Here is a 27,535-nt window from a genome sequence, read left to right on the forward strand (position 1 = left end):
ATGCAATGCAATCTTTAGCTGCAAACTACGAACTTCACACCAGTAAAGTTGTAGGTTTCAAAATAAAATGAGCGTGGCTGCATTGTCAACCTGCTATGGTCCTACAAGTATGGCAAGAGGGCATGCGGACGTAAAAAATTCTCCACCTTATTTTGCTGAACCTGTTATTGCGAAGGTTTTGTTTTGCCGTCAGCAAAGATTATTAGTAAGATGGTGGTTCTTACCCTAACTCTTCCGCTTTAATGCATTTTAAATTTTATTCGTAATATCAAATTAGTGGTAAACGTTTGAGTTCCCAGCAAAATATAATAATAACAATTATTACTATTATTATATTAATTGGGGCGGGTATGGCGCCGTCGATTAGAGGTTAGAGGTAGAGGTTGTAGCCACAGTCCATTGATCGAAACCGCCCCAGTGTAAACCAAGCCTTTGATCCCTCCGGGGTCGATAAATTGGTACCAGACTTGTCTGGGAGGACAAGAACACTGGCTTGATCATCGGCTGGCCCCCGCAAGTCATTGTATAGGCCAACACACGTTCCAAAACCTCGTCGATTACAAATTCCAGTAAAACGCGTTGGCGCATCCCAAGTGGATTGATACGCCACTGACTTTATCCTTTTTATCTTTTTTTATTAATTATGTTGATAGTAATATTAGTAATAAAATAGAATTAATTATATTAATAGTAATATCAATATTATTAACAATGATAATACTAATAATACTAATAATATTAATAGTATTATTATTATTCATAGTATAACTAATAACAGTAATAATAAGTGAGTTTTTTTACGAAGTGAAATTTGTTAATTAAGTACTATTTCGAAAACATTAAGTATTATTAATTATTATTTATTATTAGTATTAGTATAGAATTTATCACTCTACAAGAATTCATTATTCTCATTTTTCAGTCCCATTAAACTTTGTTTTTTTTCCGAATCATTAAATTGGAGCGTCAAATGGATATTATGCAGCATTTTAACCCAACATTTTTGGGTTTATTCGGGAGGGTAAGGCTGCTGAAGCAGAGATTGGTGCTGTATATGGAAAAGGAGCAACGTTTAAAAATAACAACTGCGGTTTTTCTTCACCATTAATAAATTGGGAATTGTGACCGCGAAAACACATCACAAGCCGCCTCAAGAAAAATTTACTTCTCTTCATTCATTTTTCTTCAACTGAGAACTACCAATAACGAAAAAACTCCGAACTATTCTTTCCTCATGCGGTGCTCTTCATGCACACTACAAATCACACAAACAGCTGAGGAGCGGTCCTTATCACTCCGATTACTTGCGGAAACTTGTCAAAAATGCTCCGTTTTGGGAACTTGAATCCCTATTTTAAGAATTTGTACAAAAGAGAACCAACAACATTTATTAAATCAGGATAGGAATCCCTTGTGGAGTGAGAAATGCTCTGTCGAAATGTATGCAATATTCTGAAAATTCTCTTTACTTCTATGGTCACTTCTACTTTGAAAAAACCCAAAGTCTATTTCTCCAGTCCACCGCTGCGAAGTGTGCCTTAGACTTCTTAACCTTGTCGGCTGAATTAACTTCAAATATCAATATACGATCGTACTCGAAAAAGCAGAATCTTGAACGGTTTGAGCTACCAGGTTAGTGTTTTAGCTCTTCACCACGACTCCTAACATACTGTAGTTAGAAAGGAATATTTAATAGTTGCTAATCCGTCCTTCAAATAGATCAATGAAAATTCAACATGCTAATCGGAGTCCACCGCAATGCTCCAGTGCCTAGATACAACATTTGAATAAAAGAAAATAAACAAATAAAAAGTAAGATCTATCTCTTTCTTATTTCAGGACATAATATACAGTGAAAGCACAAATATGACGGAATGGATCAAATATGAGATCCTTGCCGAACTGTGCAATTCCATATAATTAGGGATCGGAGGAATTTCCACCGAACAGCCAGTCGAACTCCCGCAGTACGTTTTCCAGTCCGAAAAAGCCTTAGAAGAAGTTAATAATTAATATTATTATTAGTTATTAAGTCCATCGTGTATGTATATGTAGGTTTTTAGAAAAATGCTCCAAGTCTGACCTTATATGATATGCGGCCTTTGAAGTCTTCCAGTGACAGAAAACCATCCACATCGGTTTTGTCGGCTAGTTCTGGTATCAATTCTGCCTAAAGTCTTCGGATATTGAAGAATATGTACCTCGATGTAAAGTTTCCAACAAATAACTGCAAAACAACAACAAATAGAGATCATTTTGGCATTATACAAGGACTAGATGTTTCTTTTCAAAAAAAGGAGACATTTTTGAATGAGGGAAATCTGATAAAGAAAATGCATCATAAGCACATACTTTGTAGATCACATGATCGTCGATAGGAATGGGATCGTGGTTTAGCAGACGCAGAGAAGGCACGGGTTTCATTCTAAACAAAAAAACGAGTCCGGTTTCTAACAAAGGAATTTTTAGCAGTGCTGTGACTTCCAGACCTGAACTCAAGCACAAATCCTGCAGATGTCGTAAGCTCATCCTTGACAATTCCCAGCATTTTCATCACGGCAAGGGTTATTTCGTTGTGCTGTAAAGGATGAGATTGTACACGAGGTGTCCCAATTGCTGTGAAAAATAAAATAAGAACGAAAACAGCAACTGCAGATAAAAATAGTAACTGTAAATTGTAAGGTACTCAAAACTTCTTAATTCCTTTATTACCCATAATGCACATTAACATGTTATTATTGTACTTTTTTCTTCCTTATCATTTTTGTTCTTTACTACCTCGCTTCTCGTCAAGAAAATTATTATAGTTCACCTTTCAATGAATACAATTAGGAACTATGAACTGTGGAAACGAGAAATTGGGCAGAAATCATACGTATTGTGACAAATTACGAAGGCAATGGAGAATTCGTCCCCGATTAAATTAATTTCGTCCTACTGGATCAATTTTGAAGAGAATACTGTACAAATAATGCTCTCACAAAAGGATCGAATTCAAATCGAAAGAGTTGTCATACCGAAGCGTAGCCAACTAGGTGCGGACCTTTTCCGTTTTGTACATCCGCAATGGTGTTCAAAATGTGTTCCAACCATACTCCAGACATCAATTCTCGACATGGCTGATAGTTAGTGCAAGCTATCTGATGTACTTCGGCTAAACACAGCTTATCAACGAGTTCAGCTTCACTTTACAGCAAAATATTGCACCGAATTCGAGAGCCTCCTTGATCAACCTTTTCTCGTCATAGCCTTTCAATGTCGGATTGACGACCCAAGCAGGATATGAGGCGTTGTACATGTCCTTCAAATATGTTAAAATAAGACGGAAGTCAGCGTCAAACGCTTTCAACCAAGTGGCCGCAATGCGCCTTCGACTGGGACCAAGCAGAGGGAAGACGAAGTGGGTGTCGAGTGCGGACAAAGCACTCCCTTTGGCGAGCTGCTGTCACCTGGTTGAACACATTTGACGAGCATTGTGCGTGGGAGAGGCCGGGAGATGGACCACGACAACGAAGCATTTCTCTGCGATTTTACAATAAGAAGACTGATGTAGGAGTATTTGGCGGTGCAATGGATGCTACGGCCAGCAGTAAATCTCGTATATCTTCCCCACATAGTAATTCTTTTGTAAAGAAGAAAGATACATGTATAATTTTCCTCCTGGTCACTCACGATTTCAATGAGATTGTCAGCAAAGTCCGCAGCCCTTGAAAGTGAAGACATATTCCAGCCTGTTTTCGCGCCAATATAGTCCAACAAAGCGGCACTTCTCTTCTTTGCGTCCACCAGAGAAGGTAGAGAGTCGCTGTCAATCGGTTTCCACACTGTGTATCGATATCCATGGAAGAAGCAAGTGAAGTCTTTTGCACATTACCTTCTTCGTTCTTCTTGCACTCCTTAAGCGAATACATTCTGAGCATAGGGTCATCAATAGTATAAGGTACTGGACTCCAAATAAGATCGCGAGAAACATCCCAGTCCGCCCATCCCACCGGTTTGTGTAGCCCTGCCAGGGCGACCTGTTAAAATCGTAGGTTAGCAGAACTTCTCTTGCATTCGCATTAAATGCTGCATATCACGAAATTAATGTGCCTCCCCCCAAACTTCCCTGTTTTCAAAGACGGCATGAAAGGCGGAATTCTTCCCCACAAGGTACGTAAAAGTGCGCCACCATTGCGCACGCGCCGAACCCATGAGCGAGCGGTCGAAAATTGATGAAGTCTACTCATCAGAATACTTTAGTAAAACCAATGAATAAGTTTCTGAGGGGAATGATGTGTGGAGTGGGGTGCGCATCCTAACTTGCCTCGAAGGAACTGCAGAGGTTCCCAGGCCATTTTCAAGGACGGCTAGGGAGAATTGAGGAGGGCCACGCTCGTTTTCGTAATCTGCAACTCAAACTCTAGGTTTCTCCTAAGGTTTTCGTATCACGACAATTTCGTGATACGCTGCCTTTAAACTAAACTAAGTTGGACTTACTTGCAACGTCATTTGGCATCGGTTAGCTGAGCTAGAATAATAGTTAGCTTCCGAGCGGTTATAGTTCTCAGAGACCAGCTTCCCAACGAATCTCTTCAATTCTTTTCCTAATCCAAAAGCTTGTCTCTTGCCTATCTGGAACGAGCAGATTTTCTCAAGGCTACGTAAGTTCGTATAGTCGAACTTCAGAGAAAATCTTACCGACGTCAATTCAGTGTCTCCCTCGAAACCCCACGTGCGTGGATTCTCATCGAGAAACACTCCCGGATTACGATTCCCGTGACTGAAATAACCACATGCTGCTAAATCAGAGGTACAGTCGCCCTCGAACGCATTAAACCGGGCTAACGTGACGAATTCGTGACGAATTTGGAACCGAAGAGACTATCAGACAGCGAAACTGCACCCTGCGCGGGGAGTGTGTCAGACAAGTAGTACTGCCGCCACCGTAGACCCGTCACGTCAGTCCGATTGAACACGTGCTGCGCCAACTGAACGCAAAGCCATGTCTTAAAAAATCGAACTAAATTCAAAAGATCTGTCCTAGTGCACTAGGATTACCCTCGGTTAGTATCCATTGAATAACATACTATCCAATTCCTACCGCGTTCCAAACAGCACTAGAACCGTATGGGGATCGATTTTGACGGATTCAGAGGGTAGTTCGGAAGCGATGGTGCCTATCATAAACCATAACAATGGTACCCGCACCAATGAGATCGACATTTCCTCCAATAGTGCCTTCGAAAAACCACTCCATAATTAATAACCAGCAGCACGAGAACGACGGTAGAAATCAGAGGTGAAAAAGGCACAGACAATTATGCGCACAGTATCGAAAAAGAGAGCGACCATTTTAAAGTATGAAAGTATGAGAAGAAACCTACATGTCAACTATCGTATCGAAAACGCAAACTACCACCCAGCATTCTGAGACAAGCAAGACCTTAACACTGATATGCAGTCGCCATACACGTAGTATCAGCATAGGTAATAAAAAAACCGGACGCAAGGTTATATGACACTGTAGGTCTGCATAAGTTTCTTCTTTCGCAGAAAAGAGTGATATAAAGGGATCAATTTTGGCTTGGATTGGCGCAGTGAAAAAGTATCAACGTGTGAAAACCAACTACGTGGTAATACCGCGGACAATAGAAATTCCAGAAATTGTGGACGAAAATCGAAAAGGGGAAAAAGAAGTTTTTAATCAATATAAATCCCACTAAGCCTCACATAAACAAACAACGCAGCACGCCTCGGTAAGTGTAGTGCGGCAGCTTGGCGACAAAATTTACCATGTGTTGTGAGGTTGTGTTTGTACACACGGAGTGAACAGGGTGGAACCGAAAGGTTCAGTTGTGTGATCGGCGCTGACAAAAGAGAGACACAGAGCGACGAAAAGCGTCAAAAAATCGGTACAAAGACATTCTTTTCTGAAAAATTTCACTAAACACACAATTTCAGTTCCGTATCGTACATGCGGAGGACGTTTAAAGCTGAAAATTGCTCTTTAGTGATTGACCTCAATAATACCGCAATAATCCCTCCGTCGAAGTTGGATTACCGTGGATAGAACAGCGACAATTTTGATTGATGAAGTAGACATTAATGATTCCAAGTACTTTCAACGTTTCCACTGCTTCGAGTGTGTCTAGTCCAGTGAATGGCTGGTGTAGCATAACTATCGTCGGATAGTGAATTACTGTCAAAATCCATACAAATGGAAAAGCGTGGTTAATCGCCGAAAAACACACTTATACACTACACCTACAGGAACGATCAATAACGTATCACGTGTTGTTTATGACTGATTGTAAACATTCCAATTTCAAGTCCATTGGAATCTCTGGCAAGGATCCATAAATATCACACAGAAGAGTTGTTGCCGAAACATTCCTCAGATGGTAGGAGCTAGAAGAGTGGCCGAAAAGAACGAGGAAAAGAAAAGAACGAGGCCGAAAAGATTCAGGAAACTCAGCAAGCAATAGATAGCAATATTCTCAAACTGAGTGCACAGCTTTACATTTCCCTTTCAGTCTGCAGCTGATTCCTCATGCAAGGAATTCATTCGTTTCAATATGTATGATCGATGCCTCAGAAACATCGACAGTTTTCATGCTAGATAGATTCCGGTTAGAAAAGGCAAAGCATCTGAGCGAAAATAGATGGGAGAAAACACAAGAAATAGGAAGGAAGAGATAGTTTGAATTATCACAGCCACTGTTTGAACAGCAACGCAGAAACGTCCGTCTGGTTAACGCCCGGTCTGGTCCGCGCGGGTTTAGGTTCAAACATATTATCAACCGTTTCTGAAGGTTACAAATAAGAAAAGTATTTCTGATATCTGGCACGGTAAGTAAAACATATCTGCCTTCTCTTAGTTTAGTTAGCTTCATTCACCTCATTATGCTCTGATCCCTGAATGTCTCTAACCCTGTAGATTCTGCCGGCTCGAGACAAGATGTGCACGAATTTTGAAATATGCACTGTCGATCACGCGAGGCATCCAACCAGTCGTCACGGTGCTCTAGCCAACTGCCACTGCGTACATCAGGGATCATAGCATAATGAGGTAAATGAAGCTGACTAAAGTAAGAGAGTCAGATATGTTTTACTTACCGAATAGATAGCAATATTCCCAAGCTCGGGATTATTATATCAATATATTACAAGTTGTAATTATGATTATAATAATTCGCGCTTATAAGAATCATAAGCGCGAACCCCGTAATTTGAGAATATTAATATTATTATATTAATATTCCCAAATTACGGGATTCACGCCTCGCAGTTCCTCCTCATGGATTCGTAACAAGGCATGCTCTTGTTGGTTAATTCGGTGCACTCGTAGAAGAAGTAAGCCTAGCGAATTCTTGATCTGTGTAGTTGTTTGGTGAATGATGTTCCAGCTGACCTCTTTCCTCCAAGGTCGACGTGACGGATGTTTATCAATGGAACATAACTGTGAACTGTAGGATCACCTCCATATGCAGTGCCTAAGTAGTAACTAAGTACTATTGCTTACCAAGGTGATTAAGTGATGCAGTTCTTTAACGATTTTTACGGACACCATTACTTAATTAAGACACTTCGCGGTATGTACATCCGCCCTGACCTGGGAACGCGGCGGCCCAATAGCACCGCTCGTCGGCTGGTCAGTACGATTTCCTTGTCGAGCTATTTCGTGGTACGGTTGGAGAGTTCTCGAAATGAGGCAAGCAGATAGGAGTTTCATGAGACATGCACATTATCAGACATCTTCAGCTAATTTCAACCTCTTTCAAGTTCTTGATGAAGATTAGCTTGTCGAAATGAGCCACAGGTGAAGTTTCACCAAAACCCCAATGCTAGAACAACAAAACATAGTTCCAATATATAACAACGTTTCAATGTTTCAAAAGAGAGGATTTGGAAAATGTTCAATGTTTGCCTTACTCATTTGATGTCCGCTTAAAATAATATCCAAAATTTTGTTTTCTGTGGCGTTGAAAAAACGACAATCAAATTATGGAGTTGAAACTGGCACAGAGCACGCCATAACGATTGCTGTAGAGTGTTCGCTCTACTTCTTCATCCAACCCTTCTTTTCGACCAACATTTCCACATACATAAATCATCCTTACGAATTGCTAGCGAAAACATTTATGATATTCGACGACAAACGATTCGTCATAAAACCGAAAACAGTTTTATGACGAAACGTTTATCGTAGAATATCACAAATGAAATTCCTGTCAAAATCTCTCAGTGATCCATGTGCTAGTAGCAATCTATACATAACTCTGAAAAAATCGTCACTTTCACTTATCATTTCGCGATCCAATCATTTCGCTTCGAATACAGTGAAGGACGATGTTGATTAGCCACTCCTCTGGGGTTCTTATCAAATTTTCTGCGCTGCTGGTTTCCACTGCCTTCTTTGTCCTCATAGTTACAGTAGCTCTGTAAAATTACAGTTACTCCTTTTCATAACCTAAGTCCTTTTTTCTTCTTTTTTTCCTGAAGCAACCATCTGACTGATCTTCATACAGCACACAGCTCTTCATCTGATAAGTCAGTGCATGGTACATGCATGTTTGATGGGGATTTTCGAGACAATCCAAAGTGTTGTAGCAAGTTAAGCAGAATAAACTTTCAAATCTGACTTTTCTAAATGTTTGTAGGATAAAGGTACCATGTTCAACGATGCTGTTTAGTAAAAAAAAGATAGGAACAAGCAAATGAGAACCAAAAACTTCTACTCAAACTAATCATATGGAGTAATTTTTGTTGCTTTTTTAGTTGACGGAAATAACAGTATTAAGATCTATTGTATCCTTCCTTGATTTTATTCCTTTGTCAAAGCTGAAGATACATATCTCTTTGATATCTCTCTTTGATATTTGTCTCTTTTTAGGACCTCGTTTAAGTTTTATACATGATACGAAAAATAAATGAATTCACGCCTTTTGCTCTCTCCTCGTTCTGCTTCGCTCCAATCGAAAGCGTGAGTGTTCAGATGGGTGAACACCCGTAAAACCCTGGGTTTGCAGAACATACTTACTGTAGCATTCACGTAATCCTCCAACAGGAAAGGGATATTCGTAAGAACTAACCTTTGGCAAAAATCGACTTCAGAATGGAAACAGTCACTCCAACGTACGCTATCCGCCGGGCTACGATGGATGATTACGATGCTTTTTTTAACGTGATGGTTGAAGCCTACACCAGCACTGAACCAATCGCAAGGGCGCTCAATGTTTCCAAAGAAGAAGCTGCTGAATTCGTTAAAGGTAGATGGTAAAATGTTACTTCTGATCTGAAGACTGTTTCAAAAAGGGGCTAAAAATAAATGCCTAGATTTCGCCTAAGTTTCTTGCGTTTTTTTTAAAGATAAGTTCTTTTAAGATACGAGAACTATGTTGTTTTTTCTTTGTTCCCGTAAAATCCACATTTCCTACGTCTATGCTCAGTGCTGAAAAATTGAACTATTGAGGGTTTCTACCCCACTATCTACGCCAAGGTTATTCATTGATCATGGAAAGCGATGGAGAAGTTGTCGGGATCTACCTTATACAACGTATTGATAGGTTGGTGTGTGATTACACAGGAGTCCAAAACTAGTCTGATCTCTTCATTGAAAGGCATCATCCCATGAATCTGGGGTGGTACGGGTTTCAGGTGGGTTATGTCTATGCGGGGAAGAGGGTGATTCCCTCTTCCCCACAATCTACAAGCGTTCTGGGGCGCTATTTTCCACAACGAGTTTTATTGGAGAGCGCCAGTCTTGTTAAGCGCCGCATCTTCTTTCTAAGGCTTTTTTTACGGCGATTAGGAAGAAATGGACGGAATCACCCCTTCCATACAATTTACGACCCCGTACAGGCATAACCCACCTGAAGCCCGTACCACCCCAGATTCGTGGGGTGATGCCTTCAAATACCTGTTTTAGACCAAACCCTATCTATCCGTCTGGTCCTGATCCTGATCTACCGCCGAAAATTTTCCTCATCGAAACTATTGCGCACAAACTTTCAGAAAATGTGAGCTATGGTGATTTGTAGCGGAGAAATTGTAATTATTCAAATATTAGCCTTTGAATCACCTCTATCGGAAATTCTACAAAAGATTAACTTTAAGCCACTGTAGACCACTGGGTAACTCTACGTGGTTTCCTCATTTTACTATGATATAAGATATTAATTCACACTTAGTGGATAAACAGTATAGCCCTGATCCGATACCTTCTAAAGAACGGTGATTATTTCAGTTCTGGGATGCGATGCCTCTCAACTTTACTCGATGCATGCATGCATTGTACACAGCCGTAATCCCTTCATGGCACTTTCGAGGCGCAGCAAACGCGCTTACAGCAGCCGCAATTCGAATGTCTAGAGATGAAGGCGCGGATGTTGCGTTTGCAGAATTGCTGAGTGACCATGTTTTAAGGGTGAGTAAGCTCATCCATATTTTTTTCTTCCATAAATGCGCTTAGCTAAAGATGGACGACCAAGGAGGATTCTCATAATCCGATGCCGTAGAGGACCTAACAGTTGCCAGAGATGAGGGCGCCCACAAACTACAAGCATTCGCAGAGTTCCATGAAAGGATGAATGATAAATGGATGAAGGATCCGTCGAGAGACAAACAATCTGCACGAACTTGCAGCCGAGACCCTGGAGACCATGGGGCACCGTCTTGCAAAAAGGCCTGAGTTCAGACGTTGGTACTTTCTTCCTGATGCTTCCTTAAAGCAATAAGAATAGTGACAGTATCATACGGGTGGTCTCACCATAAGATGCCGTCACTGTACTTACTGCTTTCAAGAAGTATCAAAAGGAAGTCATCAGAGGCCCAGCTTCGAAACCAGACTCTTCCTCGTCGGAGCGACTAAGCCAGCGGTTTAACAGATAGCCTTCTGTGAGACAAGGCTGAGGAACTGCGCCATCCTGAGAAGGAAATGACTTAAAAGGTTTTCTTTTGAAATTGATATTCCACTTCCTCTTCTTGCCTCAGAAACACAAAAACAACAATTAGTTTGGGTGGACTTTTCCAAAGATTCTCCACCAACCTAACATATCGCTCATATCTTCGCATCATATCTTTCCCTAACATACCTTTTCAACCGACAGTAGGCATTCTCTGCTGTACATTCCAGCCTGCGTTAAATTTTAATTTTAATAAATCTGTGTAACAGATCGGAACAATAAATCTATACTTCTGGATAGAAGTTTTCGTCATATAGGCTAGAACATCTATGTATGTACAGCAGGGGTTTCAGTTGAACAACCCGTTTGGCTTCTTCGAGCTACGATCCATACCACACTCGCAATGGAAAGACCGCAAAGGAAGGCCTCTCATCAATATTAAAGGTGCAACTCGATCCGTACTTACTGTTGTTTTTCTTAAGAAGACTATGATAGATTCCAAACTATAAAGCTCAGGCATGGATATATCCAAACAAATACAATTTGTACCAATAATACTTCACTGTCAGTGTTTTATTAAATACTTGGACAATTAGAGACTCGTCTTTGCTGCCTTGCACCTCGAGATTAAAGCTTTATTCTAAAACCTATGACAATGGTTTCGCTTGTTGGAACCTAATTGGCGGCGGTCGCTGTGTTTTTAACCGTTTTCTGACTACTTCTGGTAAATCTTCAAGGCCCTTGCGTTCCTGAAAAAATGACAATTTTTCTGCACATCAAATCTTTTCTAAAGAATGGACTAAGTAAACGTACCTTTTGGAACGTCTCCAATATACTTATTAAAGTTCTTGTCGAAGCGACAGCAGTACCGTTGCAAGTATGAACAAATTGCTTTTCACCAGATTTAGTTTTGTAGCGGATACCTAGAGGTGCAATCCGTTGCGGCCGTCAGGACAAATATAAAAGATAGCAAAAGAAAAGAATTACAAATCTCAAAACCTACCACAAGGGAACAAAATAGATTTAAAAAAAAAACTCGATCTTTTGCAAAGGACTAAACAGATGATGAAACGCGGTTAGAGATCAAATAATGGAATATTAATTCGAATTATGAGAAGAATCAACGATAGATAGTGATGGTAAACGCCCTCGAGGGGAGGCCGCCAACGAGATGGGGTGATGTGTTCGCTGCACGGGTGGACCAGCTGCGAGCTCTGGATAGGGCTCTGGGAGCTTGTCAACGTCACTCACGAAGCTTAAGAACATCTTGGATATATTGGACAATGGCGAGAGAACGAAAACGAGTGGAAAAGATGATAGGGCCTGCGCGTCTTGCGGAGACAGACTATTTAAAGGCAACAGAATCAGGTGTAGATTCAGGGAGTATTTGATAAGGACGGGAACACGGAGAGGGGGTGATTCCGTCCATTTCTTCCTAATTGCCGTAAAAAAACGGCCCGGAAGATACGGCTTCATTCGTTTTGGCGCACCATTTTGTACAAGGGGTTCGACTGGAGCGCGCCAGTCTTGTGCGGCGCCGCATCTTCCGGGCCGTTTTTTACGGCAATTAGGAAGAAATGGACGGAATCACCTCCCGCTCCGTAGTCTCCCATCTCGTATACGAATACTCCACCTGAAATCTGCACCACCTCAGATTCGTGGGGTGATGCCTTTAAGTAAGCTAAGTAATTCGAATCATGTTGTTGAAACAAAACTTGGACTGGTGCCAAGTGAATAAATTACTAAAGGAAAAACCTCATACAGAACACATAAAAGCAATAGAATAAAAACCGCGGACAACAACTACGAACCTAGTCTTCGTGCCTGATAATCTGTACAGTTGCTTGCGGATGAAACCTCTCCATAAATTTGTCGACCGGGCATCCATGCTTCTATGTCAATTTTGCGTGCAGCCGGAGCTCCTAACTCTTCGGTAGGCATTTCCACCTGCCTGTGAAGCCATCAATAAAAACAAATCAGGGTGGAATAATAGGAAGTCCGTACTCTTCTTAATATCTCCAAATAGTGAAGATTCTAATAAAATACGACACTACATCACCAAATAGAAAATTGAGAAATCACCAATGATAAGTACCTGCAGTGAAGACCAAAGGACTCAAATGTCCCCTTTTGTATTTGTACAAGATAGTCGTGTTCTGCTTCGCTCTGCTCTGGGGTGCACATTACATACATTTCAACCTACAGTAGAACCTAAGCTTGACTTCTAATGGGAACAAAAATGGCAAAAAGTTCAAGAAGACTAAGAAACAAACCTTTGTGAATTCATGGACTCTGTAAAGTTTTGCCTCAGTGGCCAAGTTGCTTATTTCAGGTCGGAAGCACCTGAACGAAGACATTTTCGCATCAATAAAAATTGAAAATAAAAAGTAAAAGGTGTTTCTGAGTGTCAAAGGAGGAAAGTAGAACGCTATCATCGTAAAGAAGGAGTGAACGGTATCCCTTTCTTATTTATATTTCTAAGAAATTGCTATGGACCTGCTCATTGCCACAATTCGTAGAGGAAGTTGTTCCTCATCGAACGTTTTCTCTCTCAAAAGGGCTGAGATACCCATCTCCGCCGTACCGGAAAGAGCTACGTCTGGTTCATCTTGTAACGAATACTAAAAGGGAAGCTGAACGAGAAAGACTTATAGATGGTTTAATAACAGATGATTGAACAAACCTGTATGTCTTTTTGGGTCCGCTGGGACACTCCACATGCTTCGGTTACTTCCTTTGATACAAGATCTGGTACTGACACTGGTTTAAAACCCAATACACAAACTCGATCAAATACGTAGTCGAGAACTACTCGCTCGAGGTTCGCCAGAGCACCTTTAAGCGTTTGGAAAATTTAGCATCCAAGATCAATGCTATCGTTAAAAAAAAACTAAAGACGGTACGACGTCAAAACAAACAAAAGTTGTTTAATACGTACCTACAAAAGCGTAACTTCTTTCACCAGACACGTCTGTAGGGTAGAAAAGTGTCCGCCAGGATTGAACTAATTTCTCAGCTGTAAGACAGGTTCCTGAGCGCTTCTTGCCCCAAGACGTAATGATCTTAAATGTCGTTCGTCGCAACGTGGTTTGATTTCGAGAAGTCACTTGCTTCTCTTCTCGCTTTCCAAAAACAAGAAATAGTTGCACAGACGTAGAAAATCAAAACAAAAACAATTTTCGAGGTGAGTCACTAAGAAAATAGCTATGGCTTACATAATTGTTATAGTTGCTCACTGATTTTTCACAAAACTTTGTAACAACATCTAAAAACTGTTGTATGCAGCATGTTTCCGGTTCCGGTTGGTAAGTGTTGTTTACCCATAGCAAAGGGAAACTTGTAGACAAATTGAGCAACAGTTGGTTATATCACCTTGTAAAATCGCCTACAGTTTCGACTTATAGTTCTGTTACTGATTAGAATTCCGCATTAGCAAGATTGGCCAAAAGTTATCGGATAAATAGATCGATACTATCTTTTGCAGCGATCTTGCCACACCTGATGGTTCAACTGAGAAGGAAAACAATGAGCAAAGAAAAGAGGATATATATATATATATATACTATATATACTCAACTCTATATATATATATATATATATATATATATATACTATATATACTCAATTCACATCATTCAATTCTCAAGGTTCAGCAGAACAATCAGTAGCCGATTACATAGCTGCACTTGAGAAACATCCTCTGCGACGAAACGAAAGATAGCACTTAACAAAGATCAACTGTTTTCAAGATATTTACGCGCATTTAGAAACACCCGATAAAAACCTAGTTGCCACCTCCAAACGAGATCAATTATTGTGAATACAACTTCGCTAACTCGATTATAAACACTTCCAATAGCAAACAAATGATAATATCGTGTTTACGCCATTAAATACGATGAACTGCTCCCTTCTAATTACTTTCTTAAGCATTTTGTCAGTACCTTGTTCTATCTAAATTTTATGAGTAAAACATACATACCTTGGCATTTTCTTCCCCACCTTTCGGTGCGCTCGGATGTGACATGTTTGGGATTTTAAGAGCCTCCTCGTATAACTTGAAAAAAAAACCATTAGAATTTTCACGAGACAATAGAGTATGATAGGACTAGCATGCAAATTCGAAACACACTTCATCCCACATCCTCTTCAGCTCATCCTCGCTGATGGAAGGTTTCTCTTTCGTGGCCATAATTGAATGAAGTTCTTTCCACTTGGTTCTAATTTTGTTGATATCGCCCACTCCCTTTCTTTCACTGAATTGTACATATTGTTGTAATACCATTGGGCTTTCACAGCATCCTCTATTTTCTGTCCAATGAATTTGCAAAAATGGTAGTTAGCGCTTAGTTAGTATATACTTCACAGTTTTCACGTTACAGCCCAATTTGATTCCACCTACATTCTTCACGCACGAATTTACGAGGAAGGTTCGTCGGTATAATTGGTTTGACATTTCCTGACATCCAGGAGCATACAGTCACGGATAACTGATATAGTGGGGTCAGAACGGTGAACGCTGCCCCTCGAGCACAGGTGCAGAGGCAGCCCGCGATTGCCCATCTCCGCACTCTGAGTGAAGCTAGCGGGGTCACAGCTTCGAAGGCAGCTGCTTTCACACTATACCACACTTCAGAACGCAGAACAGTAAAGAAGGTCCCGGCGGATACTCCGCGAATGCCTCCGAGACCTTACGTGCCCAGTGGGTACGCGAACATACCTCGACGAGGTCATGCTCCGGTCGTTCATGAAGATGCAGACAACCGTCTTATATGTTCTTCGAGACGCGGAGAACTGCACAGTTACAAGGAAATAAGCAAACAAATGGTGTGAGTCGTTGAAATTACCGAATAAGTAAAAAGAACAACAGAGTTTGATAGAAGTACATTTGATTTTGTATGGTGTTCTAATAAAGAAAGGGACATAGTTTGCATTTATATTAGGTTCGGAATGTCTAGAAATCTCATCAAAATTGAACTCCTTTTCTTTCTGTAACTTCCAAGAAGTCAGAGACACGGAAGGTCCCTCTGTGCGAAAATTAATTAGCTACATGAGAGCTTGGGAGTTACAGGATAACGATAATTCTCATTACCGTTACTTTTGAAAGCTGGAATGTTCCGTTTTAACGAAAATTTTTATACACTTAATTTGAAGCTATTAGATACATACTTATCTCATATTTCAAGTGAGGAGTTCCTTTGCTTTTGGTACGATTACAAGTCCACCTCACATCATAAAATTGCAGTGGATGTATCTGATTCTCCAAAACAATTTCGTAGATAGTGAATCATATCCTAGCCGGTGATGCAGTGTGATTAGCGGTAAGTAAGCAGAGATAGCTATTTAGGTGCTAACGAAAGTAAATCTTCTTAAGATACACACCATCGCTAATTGCTCTGACCAGGCATGACAGGGGCATGCTCGAAATTCCGCCGGGGTCCTCTTTACACGCACTATTTTGACACGACTATAGCACAGCATCCATTAATTCGCTAACTCGTCCTTTAATGTAATCAAGTGATTAGCACTCAGACTCTGATCAATAACCAAAAAGCAATATCGAACAAATTCATTCAGAGCCACTTTACAGCAAAATTCTTCTCTCCAACACTTTTCTTGAAATATTTTATAGCTGGCTTCAAACCAGAACATACCACAGTATCACGAAGCATATTATAGGGAGCCCTATAGGTACTGATAGGTATGATAGGGAGAAGCCAGACCCTTCTCACGTGAAGGAGGTCTAACTCGTGACCTGGAGCTCAAGTAATGAAGATCCCTTCGCCAACCGCGCAAAAGTGAGGGGGTTCTTTTTGCCAAACGTTCAAAAGTGAAGGGGAGCACACAAATGGCCGGAAAAGTACAGAAAGCTGCCAGCGTCAGTATGTTATTATCGTCAGCAAACCATAGCTTTACTCTTGAACTAGTCAAAACTTACGTGATGTTCTGTTTGATCGCTTCAAAATTAGCATCGTCGAGCAAAAAATCGAAATTTAGTTCTGGTCGCAATGTAGAAGAACGTCGAAGTTGCGGTAATCCTAAGCAGATTCTACCGGGAAAGACGATTCTGTGGGCCAATACAGCGGTGCACAACCGTTTCATCTATTGTATTACACATACAAAAACAGATTGATTGCAAAGAGGATGAAAAATCTCCCAGATTTAGAAAAATCCCGCACAGATAGATAAACCCCGCAGAAACGACTTCCATTCAACGACACTCCTCTGATAAGAATTTATCAAATATGTAACATCTCAACAAAACTATCATTTCAAAAAAATGTAAACATAACAACTGTTTATAGAGATCCTTGGCACCTTTAATAAGCCTGTGAAGAAACCCATTTCAAGTAAAGGTTCAGTGCCGCGCAGATTTCCTTTCAGAGTAAATTTGAAATCGAGCATGGGCACGAGTGAGCATTTGATAACAATGTTCGACCTGAAACACTTGTGAATGGTTCTTAAAGAATAAAGAGCCCCAAAATTTGTAGAGAAAATAAACTTTTTGGGGGAAGGGGTTGTGAGACTAAAATAAAGACTTACATTAATTCTACCAAACCGTCGTTCTGCTTCGCGAAGTTGATTGGACTCGTAACTGCGAAGGGTTTGAGCCATTCGTTGCAGCTGTAATGCAGATTTTAGAATTGAAATATGACAATAACAAACAGTAGAAAAACACCTTATCTTCAAGTTCGGGAGTAACTGGTGGAAAACACATCCAAAAGTGCTTCAAAAGTTCCGCAACAGCATCATGGATTGCGTGCAATTCGTTAAGTTGGGCGGGTGACAAACCCCACTCCGACGGGTCAGCAGAGCCACTTATTCGAGCTTCTGTATCTGTACCGTTCTGAAAATCAGAACAAATGTATAATGAAACGATTAAAAGTTAGAATTCATTACGAAATATGACAGGTAGTTTATTCACAATCATAACCGTCATCACTGAGCAGAGCAGAAACAATCACTAGTGTTGATGATGGTGCTCTAGTATTCAGTAACTTTAACTTTAGTAACACAGTTTTTACTTCGCATAGATGCAAATAACATTTCATATAGCGATTTTCAAAAAAAAAAAAAAAGAAGCGGAAAATACCAGAACTACAAGGCATCGAAACATTTGAAAAAAGGTGGAGTAATAATGACAGAAATGCTATTCTCACCATTTCGCCATACTCTACATCAAATACTTCCATCTCTTCATCTTCCGGAATGAGAATGTCCTAAAACACTGAAATAAAGGTAACAATAAATTGAGACACTTAAAACGTATGCTGCCTTACTAGAAGAAAACAAATCGAAACAGACGCTGCAACAAAACCAACACAGCTTTCTAGGAATTCCCTACAACTGCGAAAAAAAATATATAATAGATCCAAAAGTCACTAAAGTATTGTCCCAACTATGTCTGAATAATTCTTCATTAACTCTTTCAAGATCACATGAAATTTGCCCCGTATCAAGGATAAGAGCTCAGAAAAAACAACTAACTAATTGAGAGCTAACTAGAGTTTAATATAAGTAATCCACTTGTAATGTAACTCACTTCATCAGAAGAACTTTCTAGCAATGTCAAGACGATGGCCTTGTAATTCGCAGCTTCTTCAGGTGAATAGGTTCTCTTAACAAAGTAAATAAACAGAACCCGAATGACGCTCCAAAAAGTGAATTACATTGACTCCTCCATGATCGGTTTTTATTGATAAGCTCTGACAGTCTTGTTTACCATCCTGATCCACTAGCTCACTTGACTCCAATCTTTTCTCGTCTTCATCAATAATTCGCTGCAATGATTGATTTTTTGAAAAAAAAAAAAAGCCCAGAGGAAGTAAAGTCATATACAAACCAGACTTCACGAGTAACTCACTCACGTTCAGAACAGCAAAACCAGATTGTTTTGGAGCTTCACTGGTTGTGTCATCTGTAGACGTTGATGGCTTCAGCACAGACAGGATCTTCTCCGACAAGTAGTTACAACGACGTACTAAAGTGCTTTTCTGTGCGCCTTTCGTAGCCTCGGGCTTCTGAGAAATGAAGGATTTTCAAAGTAAAATGTTGTACTCCTGCAAACACACCACAAAGTCCTTCAAGACATTGTCATCAAGATGATCCAAATCGAATCGCTTACGGTGCACTCCGTCAGAATGGATCTTCTCAATTTCAGCTTCATCCATCCTAACACAATCCGCAAATGGGTCATTTGGATTGGGGAGAACCTTTCACAGGAAATAAAATGAAATGGAGAAGTTCCGAAATGCTCATCTCATGCAAATTCAACAAAAAAAAAAGACTAAGAAACCACAGAAAATTTGCCGCATAAACATTGCTCTTTATATGCTAAAAAAAGCAACCCAACCTCTCTTTCACGGTGAAAATAATGTGACTGGAAAAACTTCGTCCAGAATTGAGCTTCAGTCATTTCATGAGGGACAAGCTCCAAATGCTTTTTTTCAACTAAAGAATGACAACTGACAACAATTCAAACGAAAAGCAGTGAAGGAAAAAATTAGTAAAAACAGAACGTTTGATATACTCGCCAGCAGGATAAGTGTTGAACACGGATTGTATGATTTCAGTATTTAAGTTCAATTTAATCCCATTTGTACCCTCCTGTTGCACAATATTGGTGAGAAAAGCGCCACTTATACCCGATTTGTCCTCGACAGCACCAGACTGGAAACATATAATCAAAATTTATAACAAGAATAAAGCAAATGGAAAGAAATCCATGAATATTTGTGTAATAGCTGAACTCACAGAGCTATAATAGTCTGTCCAAAATTCTTGGGCGGTAATGAGCTTCGAAGCAACAAGGTGAGTATAAAGCTGGTCCAGCTGCTTGTTTTCCCCTAATAACCGCTGCTTTTCTCTCAATTCTGACTGTTTGACATCTTTTTCGTTCGATGCAGCCAGCTGGAAAATACACGCATTAGAGCCGATGGATATAACAAAATAACACAATGAATCAAAGCGCTGTAGAATCGTAGAAGCCATACCTGGTTCACCCTCTGACGATGTGCGATAAGAGCTTGCTGAAGAGTTTCTTTGAGCAGATCCCTTTCCTTGGTCAGTCCTTCTTTATCCAAAGCAGGATTCAAAAACACAAACGTTGCTTGGTCGTCATTTTGGAGAACCAATTGTAATTGCACTTTCGACTTGTTAGGAGGAGATACACGCTGACCTAATGCAGCATCAATCACCAAAGCCAAAGAGAATACAATTCACATAAATACCTTTGATTTGCATAAACTTCACGTACAGGATCTCTGGCCCTGCATTATCTCTCCACTCTACATGTTCCCTAAGATATATGTCAATACAACAAGCAGCAAGACCGACAAATCGTCCGTATGGCATGAAAGTAAAGGACAACTCACTTATACAGCATCAAACGACCTATTGGTGAGCGACCATCTCCTGATTTTCTGTATTTGACATGATCAAGGCTAAGCAGCAATTCCGAATTGTCGACCATCACTTGTCCACTACTGTGTAGGCCTCTAGAACACCCAACAGGCAACTGGATCGACTAATTCGACCGACGAGGACTCCGGAAACTCATGCAGATTTCAAACTCGATGATGGTGAACGACGTGAATCATAGTGGAAAAGCCGTGACTGCGCTACGTACCTACGCGTGCTACGGTTCCCTGCAATACATTGTTCAAAAATAATTCTTTTGTCTTTCTCTGCATGTGTGTATTTTATCTTTTTGTGTATTTCTTCACTTCTGTAATCTCTATGTAAGAGTCCACTACTGTGACGTACGACGTTTTTTATGCCTCAGGAAGATTGATATACGTCCGTATTATTTGCTTTGCGTATTTTGCTTCAGCAGCGTTATTCGTTTTGCGCAGGTCAGATTTCTTATCATTCAATAATTTCATATTTTCGTTCGTTTCACAGGTGTGTCGTAAACACAAACTCCTAAAACTCTATGTCAAGAGAGACAAGCCGGTCACCGGGAAGCGAAACGCGGGTCCTCGTCGATGATATTAATACTGGGGGTGATGTTGGTCTGTTGTCGTTCTCCACACCGATGACATCCTCGGTCCCACCGATCGACGTAGACATTGAAGAAAATGAACGCGAGAAGGAGAAGAAGTGGAGTCGAAAATCGCTTGATGAACATAAACCAAAAAGAAGGGATACGACAACTCCATTCACAAATTTTCTTCATCGTTTCACTCGATCTGAAGATAAGAAAGAGGACAAGCAGAAAAATACAATAAGCGAAGAAGATGCGTTGGATCGCCCGGATAAACTCTTAGTCCCAGACTCAGAAGAAAAATGGTTTGAAATGAAGACTATGGATGGAGGATTTCGCACAGCCTTAGAAATCGGTGTGTTACATTCCATATCTTTCTTCTCGATTCTTTGCTACTCATTTTTGCAATTTTTGGTTTGCTCTTCGTCATTTCTCAGGTTTTTTAGGCACTGGCACATAATTTATCGTTATCTTTAAAATTTTCTTTATTTCCTGCATGGATTCGGTGGATATTTAAATTAGGTTTGTTTTGCAGGACATGAAGCAGGCGCTCCAGTTTACGAGTGGAAGATGGATTCACTTGAGGAATCGCTACTGACAGAGTTCCAACCTGCGCACAAAGAGCTTCTGAGAGTGGAGCATAGCGATCCCGATCTTGATGATCTTGAACGGTCTATGTTAAAACTTCTTGAAGAATTTCGAAGCGGTCAAATGCGTGCACTCACTGATGATCAAATGGAGAGCATGCGCGCAATGAAGAAAGAGCACGAGGATGTCACTAATCTTCACCTAGCACTCTATAATCTAGACAAAACTGGTTGCGAGAAAAGCGAAGACGAGCTCGATGTGATGTATGATGAGCTCAGTCAAAAATTACTATGTATGCATGATTGTATGCCTGCTTTCGTACATGGAGACTAATCCTCATGTCACTCGCATAAAATTAGATTCGGGAAAATTATGTTTAGCTTTACTTACTTAGTCGGTGGATTATTCTTGTCGTTTTTTCTATTACCTGTGATTGGAATGGGTATCGCCTCATTATTAAATATGTATGATTTTTTCAATGTTTTTATTCCGCCTTTTTTACTGTCGTACTCACTGAACTTGCACCAGCTGTGTATGGATAATGTAAATAAAGGTTTCAGGTAATTGAACATTGATTTCTTTCTGCTTAATGAGTGCAATCATTGCGAAGCTTTTCACCGATATGCCGAGTATTGAAGGGTTGCTCAAGATCATCAATGAAATTCCCGAGGGAGACGGTAAATCTCTACTGCTTCTCATTTTATCTGGACAACATACTTACTTTTCACAATTCTAGAAGGTGCTCCTGAGAAAGTTGCCGAGCTCGCACGAAAACACAAGGATGTGTTTGAGAAGAAGCCGGGAGAAATTGAGCATTTTTTGTCAAATTGCAATCCTAAAGTTGGATCAGTGAGTTCTTCGAACGTTTACACGTATACATAAAAACGGAAACTTCGTCTCTTTCCTTATAACTTTTTACAGCTAGGCTATCATAAAACATTCGATATTATCATTTTTTGAACGTTAATTCTTTGCTATTCCGGCCAACTTAGAGTGGCGCGATCTTGAAGTAAAGTAGACTTTCTTTACGGACTCATGATCCTGCATATGTATATATATATATATTATATTATATTTATATGCATATATTATCATATATTTATATGCATATATATATGCATATAAATATGCATATATATATGCATATGAATATGCATATATACATATATGTACATGTATACATACAAATATGTGTATATATATTTCTACGATTTGAGGGTTCCATTTAGATGCGGGATCCTATATGATATGGGATCGAGAAATTTTGGTCAAAAAAATATAATAAGATTCCGATAGCCCAGAATACTATCGATGCCAGTATTAGCTGGCATTTCTCCATGATATCCATGTGAGAAAGAGCTCTAGTTTTAAGATGGTAACTGTGACTCAGAAGACAATCGATAAATTAAAACTGGATTTTTTACGCTCAGCCCACATATTGCAAATTTAGGCTGCAATGGTAGCTGCGTTGAAAGCGTTATATGATAGTTCAATTGGAAAGAACAACGAGCAAGGTGCTGATCGTGCAGTGGAGTTTTTGAAACACTTAATAGATAGTGGAAATATGGTGGCAGCACACCTTAAGCTTGTTCCTGACATAGGTTAGTAATCAGCTATTGTTTCAATTTGTTGTGCCCTGTTTATGCTTGATCTTTTGATGCTTAATGTATTTATTTTTAAGTGTTCCCATTCACAAGGAATGCGGTCACATACTGCTTTAGGAAGAAAAACGAGGTTTGTCATTTTAGTTCTATCTTCCTCAAGTAGCGTATTCGTTGGGCAGTTTCAGCCACAAATTGGTTTGGACTTGGCTTTGGCAGCTATGAGGTTGTTAGTAGATCCAAATGAAGGAATTGTCTCTTCTCTCCATTCTGCGTTGTTCGCCGTTTGCTTGCGGGTGAACAATGTTGAAGCAGCGCTTCCGTACATCTATAGAAATGTGACTGCCTTAGTTAATGAGGTAAGTTTTTTTTTTTTTTTTTTTTTTTTTTTTTTTTTTTTTGAGAGTGCTCTCAGTGTGTAGGTTTGCATATATGCATATGTATTTGAAAGAAAAAATGCTCTGAAAAAGCGTGGAGGAGCAACTTCATACTTTTCGTTGCAGAATCCTACTACAACCTCCGAGCCTGCATCCGAATCGGTAAGCCATGTGAGAAAGCAACGCGGAGTATCTACACCTACTCCAACGTATTTCGAATCGAAATACATGGTGCTCTACCTTTACTATGGAGCATTACTCCTTATGAGACGGGTGAGCTTTCTTTTTTCTGAATCTTTCTACTTCTATGGTATATATTCATTAGTTTTCCTCGCATTTGTTCAGAACGAACTTCGCCGTGCCATATCGCTCTTAGAAAGTGCTATTCTTGTTCCTGGTACCGCCACAAGCGTTGCTCAGTTAGATGCATTGAAAAAGTAAACTGAAAATTATTCTTTTCTATTCTTATTAACATCGAGTTCAATTAAGGTACCACTTAGCGAGTCTTCTGTATTCTGGTAAAGTAATTATGCCTCTTGGTCGCTCATCTGCATTAACTCGCGCATGGAAATTAGTTGGAGATCCGTACACTGCACTCGCCACCGCTATTCAGTCGACAGGAGATAAAGCTGGTGCAGTTGAGAAAGTGCTTAATGAACACCGAAAGATTTTCAATGAGGTAATAAGTACTTTGCGGCATGAATGATCCATTACGCAACTGGGAATTCAGGATGGATCTGTGGGTTTGATCAGTCGAATTGTTAAGGAGTTGCGCGAGAAGGCTGTTATGTCAGTTGCTAAGGTAGGTTAGAGTATTTTCCAGAATCGTTCTTTTCTAACATGCTTTATAAAAGATTTTAGTCATTTTCGTCGATTCCGTTGGCGGATTTGGCTGCGAGAGCTCATCTTGAAAGTGACGCGGCGGTTGAGATTATGGAGGTTTGATTACGTATTTTAGTCTGTTATGATGTGAATTAGGTGGTAGATATAATCCTCGTATATCCTGTTCCGTGTTCTATGGATGACAACAAAATTTATAAGTCTCTTAAGCAGTATTTAATACATTGTGAAGGTTAACATAAGTGGCCTCCATGCCTCCATCCCGATAGATTAATTTGGTTCAGTTTTCGCTATGGTAACATCGAGGACAGTATCTGTTCTTCAACGTCCCTCCATAAGAATCTGTTCAACTAGCTTCCTCTTCCTGTTTTTTCAAAGAGGATTTATATATATATATATATATATATATATCAACTTTTTGAGTATCTCCAATAGTTAGACGTTATGACAGTTCTATTTCCAGACATTGTTCAAACAAGGAAAGCTGCTCGCTGAAATTTCACTCAGCGAAGGTGTTGTTAGGTTGGAAGTAGTCCCTGAGAAAATAAACAACCATGACGTCATTGCTAAATTTGAAAGGTAAGTTTTTTTTTTGAAATCATTTCTTGATTTCTTTTCTTCTTATTCTATGTTCTTATTTTTTTGTTTGACTACTGGAGCCATTAACAGTGTTTATTCCTTCTTAATGAGATATTCCTGTTCCGTTTCATTATATTAAGCTATCATGTTGCCAATAACCTGTCTTTTACTACTTTGGATGAATTAGGCTGACTGTACTGCGACAAGAAATGGAAAGAATGGATGCTATAGCACAGCTTCATCCTGCATTGCTCCAAAGATGTATGAAAACTGCTGCATTGCTACCATATTCGTTTCCAACAAATGAGGATGAAGGTCTTGGCATGAGTAGCAGCCCGCTGGAATTCTAGGTGCTTACTAGAGGTAACGGAGAATTGCGGTTGTGCTTCTCTGATTTTCTGATATTCTCTATTTGATCAAAATATTTCTTCTTAGAAAATCCACTTAAATCTATTTTTTCCTAAAACTGAGAAAGCTTACTTATTTCAACCATTGCAATGTTTGCTTTTGATTGAGCTTAAACTTATATTTTGAATCCAGACTGAGTTTTTGATTCCTCTCATTTCAAGTTCTATATTCTTCTACCTCCTTTTTTGCATCACAATGGTACAAAACATCAAATTGTACAATTTTTTTTCGAACTGGCTGAGTATATTGTAGTCTGTTTCAGGGTTTCTACGCTTCAATCATCAGCTGACGTTGGATTCAGCCTGTACATTTTTGATTTCTCTTGTAGATACTTTTATGTTCATGAAGCGGAGTTCGCTCGCTTAGTTCTTTTATTTTTGTAGTGATATCAAGTGTGCTCTAGTTTATATATTATACAATCATTCGTGTCTGTCAAAACCAGCGAAGAAATCCGTTTTTTTTTTTCTAAAATTCTTTCCTAATTTCAAATTAACGAAGAATTTATTTGTTCTGCTTGTTGAAAAACTCGGGTCCTTAAGAATTATTGATATAATTTTTTGTTATGTTCCAGAAAATAAAGCATTTGTAGAGAGGATTTGTCGTTATGTGTTGTGGTACATTCCACACTGCCTATTCCGTAATTAGTTGACACTCGTCATGTGCTTTATCTGCGCTATCTGTAACGGTTGTCATAACTGACACTACGGCACGTCGGAACTGGTTCAGCGATGGGTCCAACCCCTTTCCGCGGTTTCGTTTTTATTGTTGATTGTGCCACATGCGGTTTTTGTGAAGGGCATAAACCTTCCCGTTACTTTTACTTCATTTTATTATAATGTTCAAGTACTGTTCTCACTTATCTTCTGCAATTTTGGCTTTGTCTCGAATGGTGATGTTCGACCGTAAACATAGGTTCCTTGCAAAAATATCAGTAAATTTCCCGTCCTCTCTCTGTCATTTTGTCTTCTATTGGTGTAAACGAAAAAGGCATAGGTGGTTTGTTATACGGGGATTTCATAGGATTTTTTAAAAGAGTTTGTTCAATTTAACTTCTATTTATTGACATTCGGTTTTTACAAATACTAAGCATACGTTTTTAGATTGGAACAGATGTATGTGCCACCTATTCTTGACCATAAAATACGTATGTTGTGCTTGTGTGATCCTTCGTTATCCTTCATGTTTTGTCCTTAATATTAGAGCCCTTATTAAAATAATGTGGAAATATGCTCACAGATTTGAGCGATCAAAACGGACATCTCCGTGCGTATTAATAGTTCTTTTTTCAACATGAACTAGTCTCCTACTGTAAGTTATTGCGGTGTGGAAGTTTGCCTTCAAATTAGATTAGCCAAGGATTTCTCCGACAAACTAGAACTCTATTGGTTTGATTCTCTGTTCATCTCAATGAGTGCCTAATTATAGCCTTTATTTCGTGTTCTAATGACTCTTTAAAAAGTAATTAGTAGTTTCTAGTTCCTCGTGCTTGTGTGTTTTTTTTTCTTTCTTGACTCAACTTTTGCTCACTCTCGGATCTTCCAAAATCTAATGAGTCAAGGTCATCTAGTCTGGGAAACCTGACTTTAGAACAGAGTTTTCCTTCGAGAGAGTTACTGTCATCGCCTCCATGCTTGTCATCAATCTACCGTTCTTGCCTTCGATCTGATATTGTAAACCCTGCTTTCTTGTAATGCATGATCTTAGCCCAGCTGTCGAATTTTCAGTGTGTGCGTATTTGCGTTTGTTTTCCGTCCTTCTTGCTCGTTTCCTCTTACTCCACGACATTTACATCAAATGCCGTACATGCTAATATCGACACAAATTCGTCTGCAAACTGGACCAACTTTTGTTGGAGATGGAGACAGTGACAAGTATTTGATGGAAAGGTTACAAGCGAGACCATCTCAACAGCTCGGGAACGAGTTTGTGGCAAGTTGCATGGTATACGTCGAAAGCATCGTTCCTGCCCTTTCTTTTCTTTGAATAAGTTAGCATTCAGGAATACATAACACCGCTAAGTCCCCGATTAGTTTTGGATCTTCTGGAAAAAGAAGGATGGAAAGTGGTGGGCATGGCGGGTATAGGGCAAACATGTGCATGGACTTTGTATAGGAATCAGTAGTTTTTCTTTTCATGCGGTTTTTTTTTCGTGTTATCACCTCACTTCAATGTAATCTCAGTGGTTTTTGTGCCTTCAAATCTGATTCGGCGAATAAAGACTTTATGAATCATCAATGTACACACTGCAGTCACACATGCGATTTCTTCAAT

The 27,535-nt window shown here is 39.7% G+C and overlaps 7 protein-coding genes across 9 annotated transcripts; 4 read left to right on the forward strand and 3 right to left on the reverse strand.

Moving 5' to 3' along the window:
* Positions 1 to 1,835: 1,835 nt before the first annotated feature.
* RB195_002449 (uncharacterized protein) lies at positions 1,836 to 5,205 on the reverse strand (the record flags this gene model as incomplete). The annotated part of the gene is made up of 11 exons (XM_064199717.1): positions 1,836 to 1,991; positions 2,084 to 2,170; positions 2,353 to 2,425; positions 2,490 to 2,578; positions 3,018 to 3,154; positions 3,208 to 3,301; positions 3,673 to 3,824; positions 3,875 to 4,019; positions 4,480 to 4,614; positions 4,681 to 4,762; positions 5,084 to 5,205. The coding sequence occupies 11 exons, from the start codon at positions 5,203 to 5,205 to the stop codon at positions 1,836 to 1,838; spliced, it is 1,272 nt and encodes a 423-aa protein (XP_064055598.1).
* Positions 5,206 to 9,097: 3,892 nt separating this feature from the next.
* Positions 9,098 to 11,395, forward strand: RB195_002450 (uncharacterized protein; the record flags this gene model as incomplete). The annotated part of the gene is made up of 5 exons (XM_064199718.1): positions 9,098 to 9,251; positions 9,455 to 9,548; positions 9,911 to 10,001; positions 10,229 to 10,408; positions 11,240 to 11,395. 5 exons carry the CDS (start codon positions 9,098 to 9,100, stop codon positions 11,393 to 11,395), a joined length of 675 nt encoding a protein of 224 aa, XP_064055599.1.
* Positions 11,396 to 11,533: 138 nt separating this feature from the next.
* On the reverse strand, positions 11,534 to 16,988 carry RB195_002451 (uncharacterized protein; the record flags this gene model as incomplete). The annotated part of the gene is made up of 11 exons (XM_013446283.2): positions 11,534 to 11,635; positions 11,700 to 11,809; positions 12,698 to 12,837; positions 12,982 to 13,085; positions 13,160 to 13,229; positions 13,383 to 13,507; positions 13,570 to 13,721; positions 13,825 to 13,948; positions 14,869 to 14,943; positions 15,019 to 15,142; positions 16,825 to 16,988. 11 exons carry the CDS (start codon positions 16,986 to 16,988, stop codon positions 11,534 to 11,536), a joined length of 1,290 nt encoding a protein of 429 aa, XP_013301737.2.
* Positions 16,989 to 17,244: 256 nt separating this feature from the next.
* Positions 17,245 to 20,358, reverse strand: RB195_002452 (uncharacterized protein; the record flags this gene model as incomplete). Its single annotated transcript, XM_064199719.1, has 14 exons — positions 17,245 to 17,325; positions 17,430 to 17,510; positions 17,566 to 17,733; positions 18,047 to 18,106; positions 18,430 to 18,504; positions 18,557 to 18,667; positions 18,755 to 18,907; positions 18,959 to 19,099; positions 19,240 to 19,337; positions 19,421 to 19,556; positions 19,641 to 19,796; positions 19,880 to 20,064; positions 20,117 to 20,184; positions 20,261 to 20,358. 14 exons carry the CDS (start codon positions 20,356 to 20,358, stop codon positions 17,245 to 17,247), a joined length of 1,611 nt encoding a protein of 536 aa, XP_064055600.1.
* Positions 20,359 to 20,820: 462 nt separating this feature from the next.
* On the forward strand, positions 20,821 to 21,792 carry RB195_002453 (uncharacterized protein; the record flags this gene model as incomplete). Its single annotated transcript, XM_013446285.2, has 2 exons — positions 20,821 to 21,226; positions 21,407 to 21,792. The coding sequence occupies 2 exons, from the start codon at positions 20,821 to 20,823 to the stop codon at positions 21,790 to 21,792; spliced, it is 792 nt and encodes a 263-aa protein (XP_013301739.2).
* Positions 21,793 to 22,048: 256 nt separating this feature from the next.
* RB195_002454 (uncharacterized protein) lies at positions 22,049 to 25,553 on the forward strand (the record flags this gene model as incomplete). Of its 2 annotated transcripts, XM_064199720.1 has the most annotated exons (14): positions 22,049 to 22,136; positions 22,196 to 22,308; positions 22,910 to 23,060; positions 23,141 to 23,193; positions 23,249 to 23,419; positions 23,564 to 23,710; positions 23,783 to 23,874; positions 23,927 to 24,116; positions 24,168 to 24,239; positions 24,299 to 24,376; positions 24,741 to 24,856; positions 25,044 to 25,148; positions 25,207 to 25,219; positions 25,527 to 25,553. In XM_064199720.1, 14 exons carry the CDS (start codon positions 22,049 to 22,051, stop codon positions 25,551 to 25,553), a joined length of 1,416 nt encoding a protein of 471 aa, XP_064055601.1. The 2 variants fall into 2 exon arrangements, with proteins under 2 accessions (XP_064055601.1, XP_013301740.2); XM_013446286.2 differs by lacking the exons at positions 25,207 to 25,219; positions 25,527 to 25,553 and having other exon boundaries at positions 25,044 to 25,206.
* A 1,505-nt stretch (positions 25,554 to 27,058) lies between these two features.
* RB195_002455 (uncharacterized protein) lies at positions 27,059 to 27,386 on the forward strand (the record flags this gene model as incomplete). Of its 2 annotated transcripts, none has more annotated exons than XM_064199722.1 (2): positions 27,059 to 27,205; positions 27,264 to 27,386. In XM_064199722.1, the coding sequence occupies 2 exons, from the start codon at positions 27,059 to 27,061 to the stop codon at positions 27,384 to 27,386; spliced, it is 270 nt and encodes an 89-aa protein (XP_064055602.1). The 2 variants fall into 2 exon arrangements, with proteins under 2 accessions (XP_064055602.1, XP_064055603.1); XM_064199721.1 differs by having other exon boundaries at positions 27,059 to 27,193.
* Between the last annotated feature and the right edge of the window lie 149 nt (positions 27,387 to 27,535).

Source organism: Necator americanus, chromosome IV, assembly GCF_031761385.1.
Source record: "Necator americanus strain Aroian chromosome IV, whole genome shotgun sequence".
Lineage (NCBI taxonomy): Eukaryota > Metazoa > Nematoda > Chromadorea > Rhabditida > Ancylostomatidae > Necator > Necator americanus.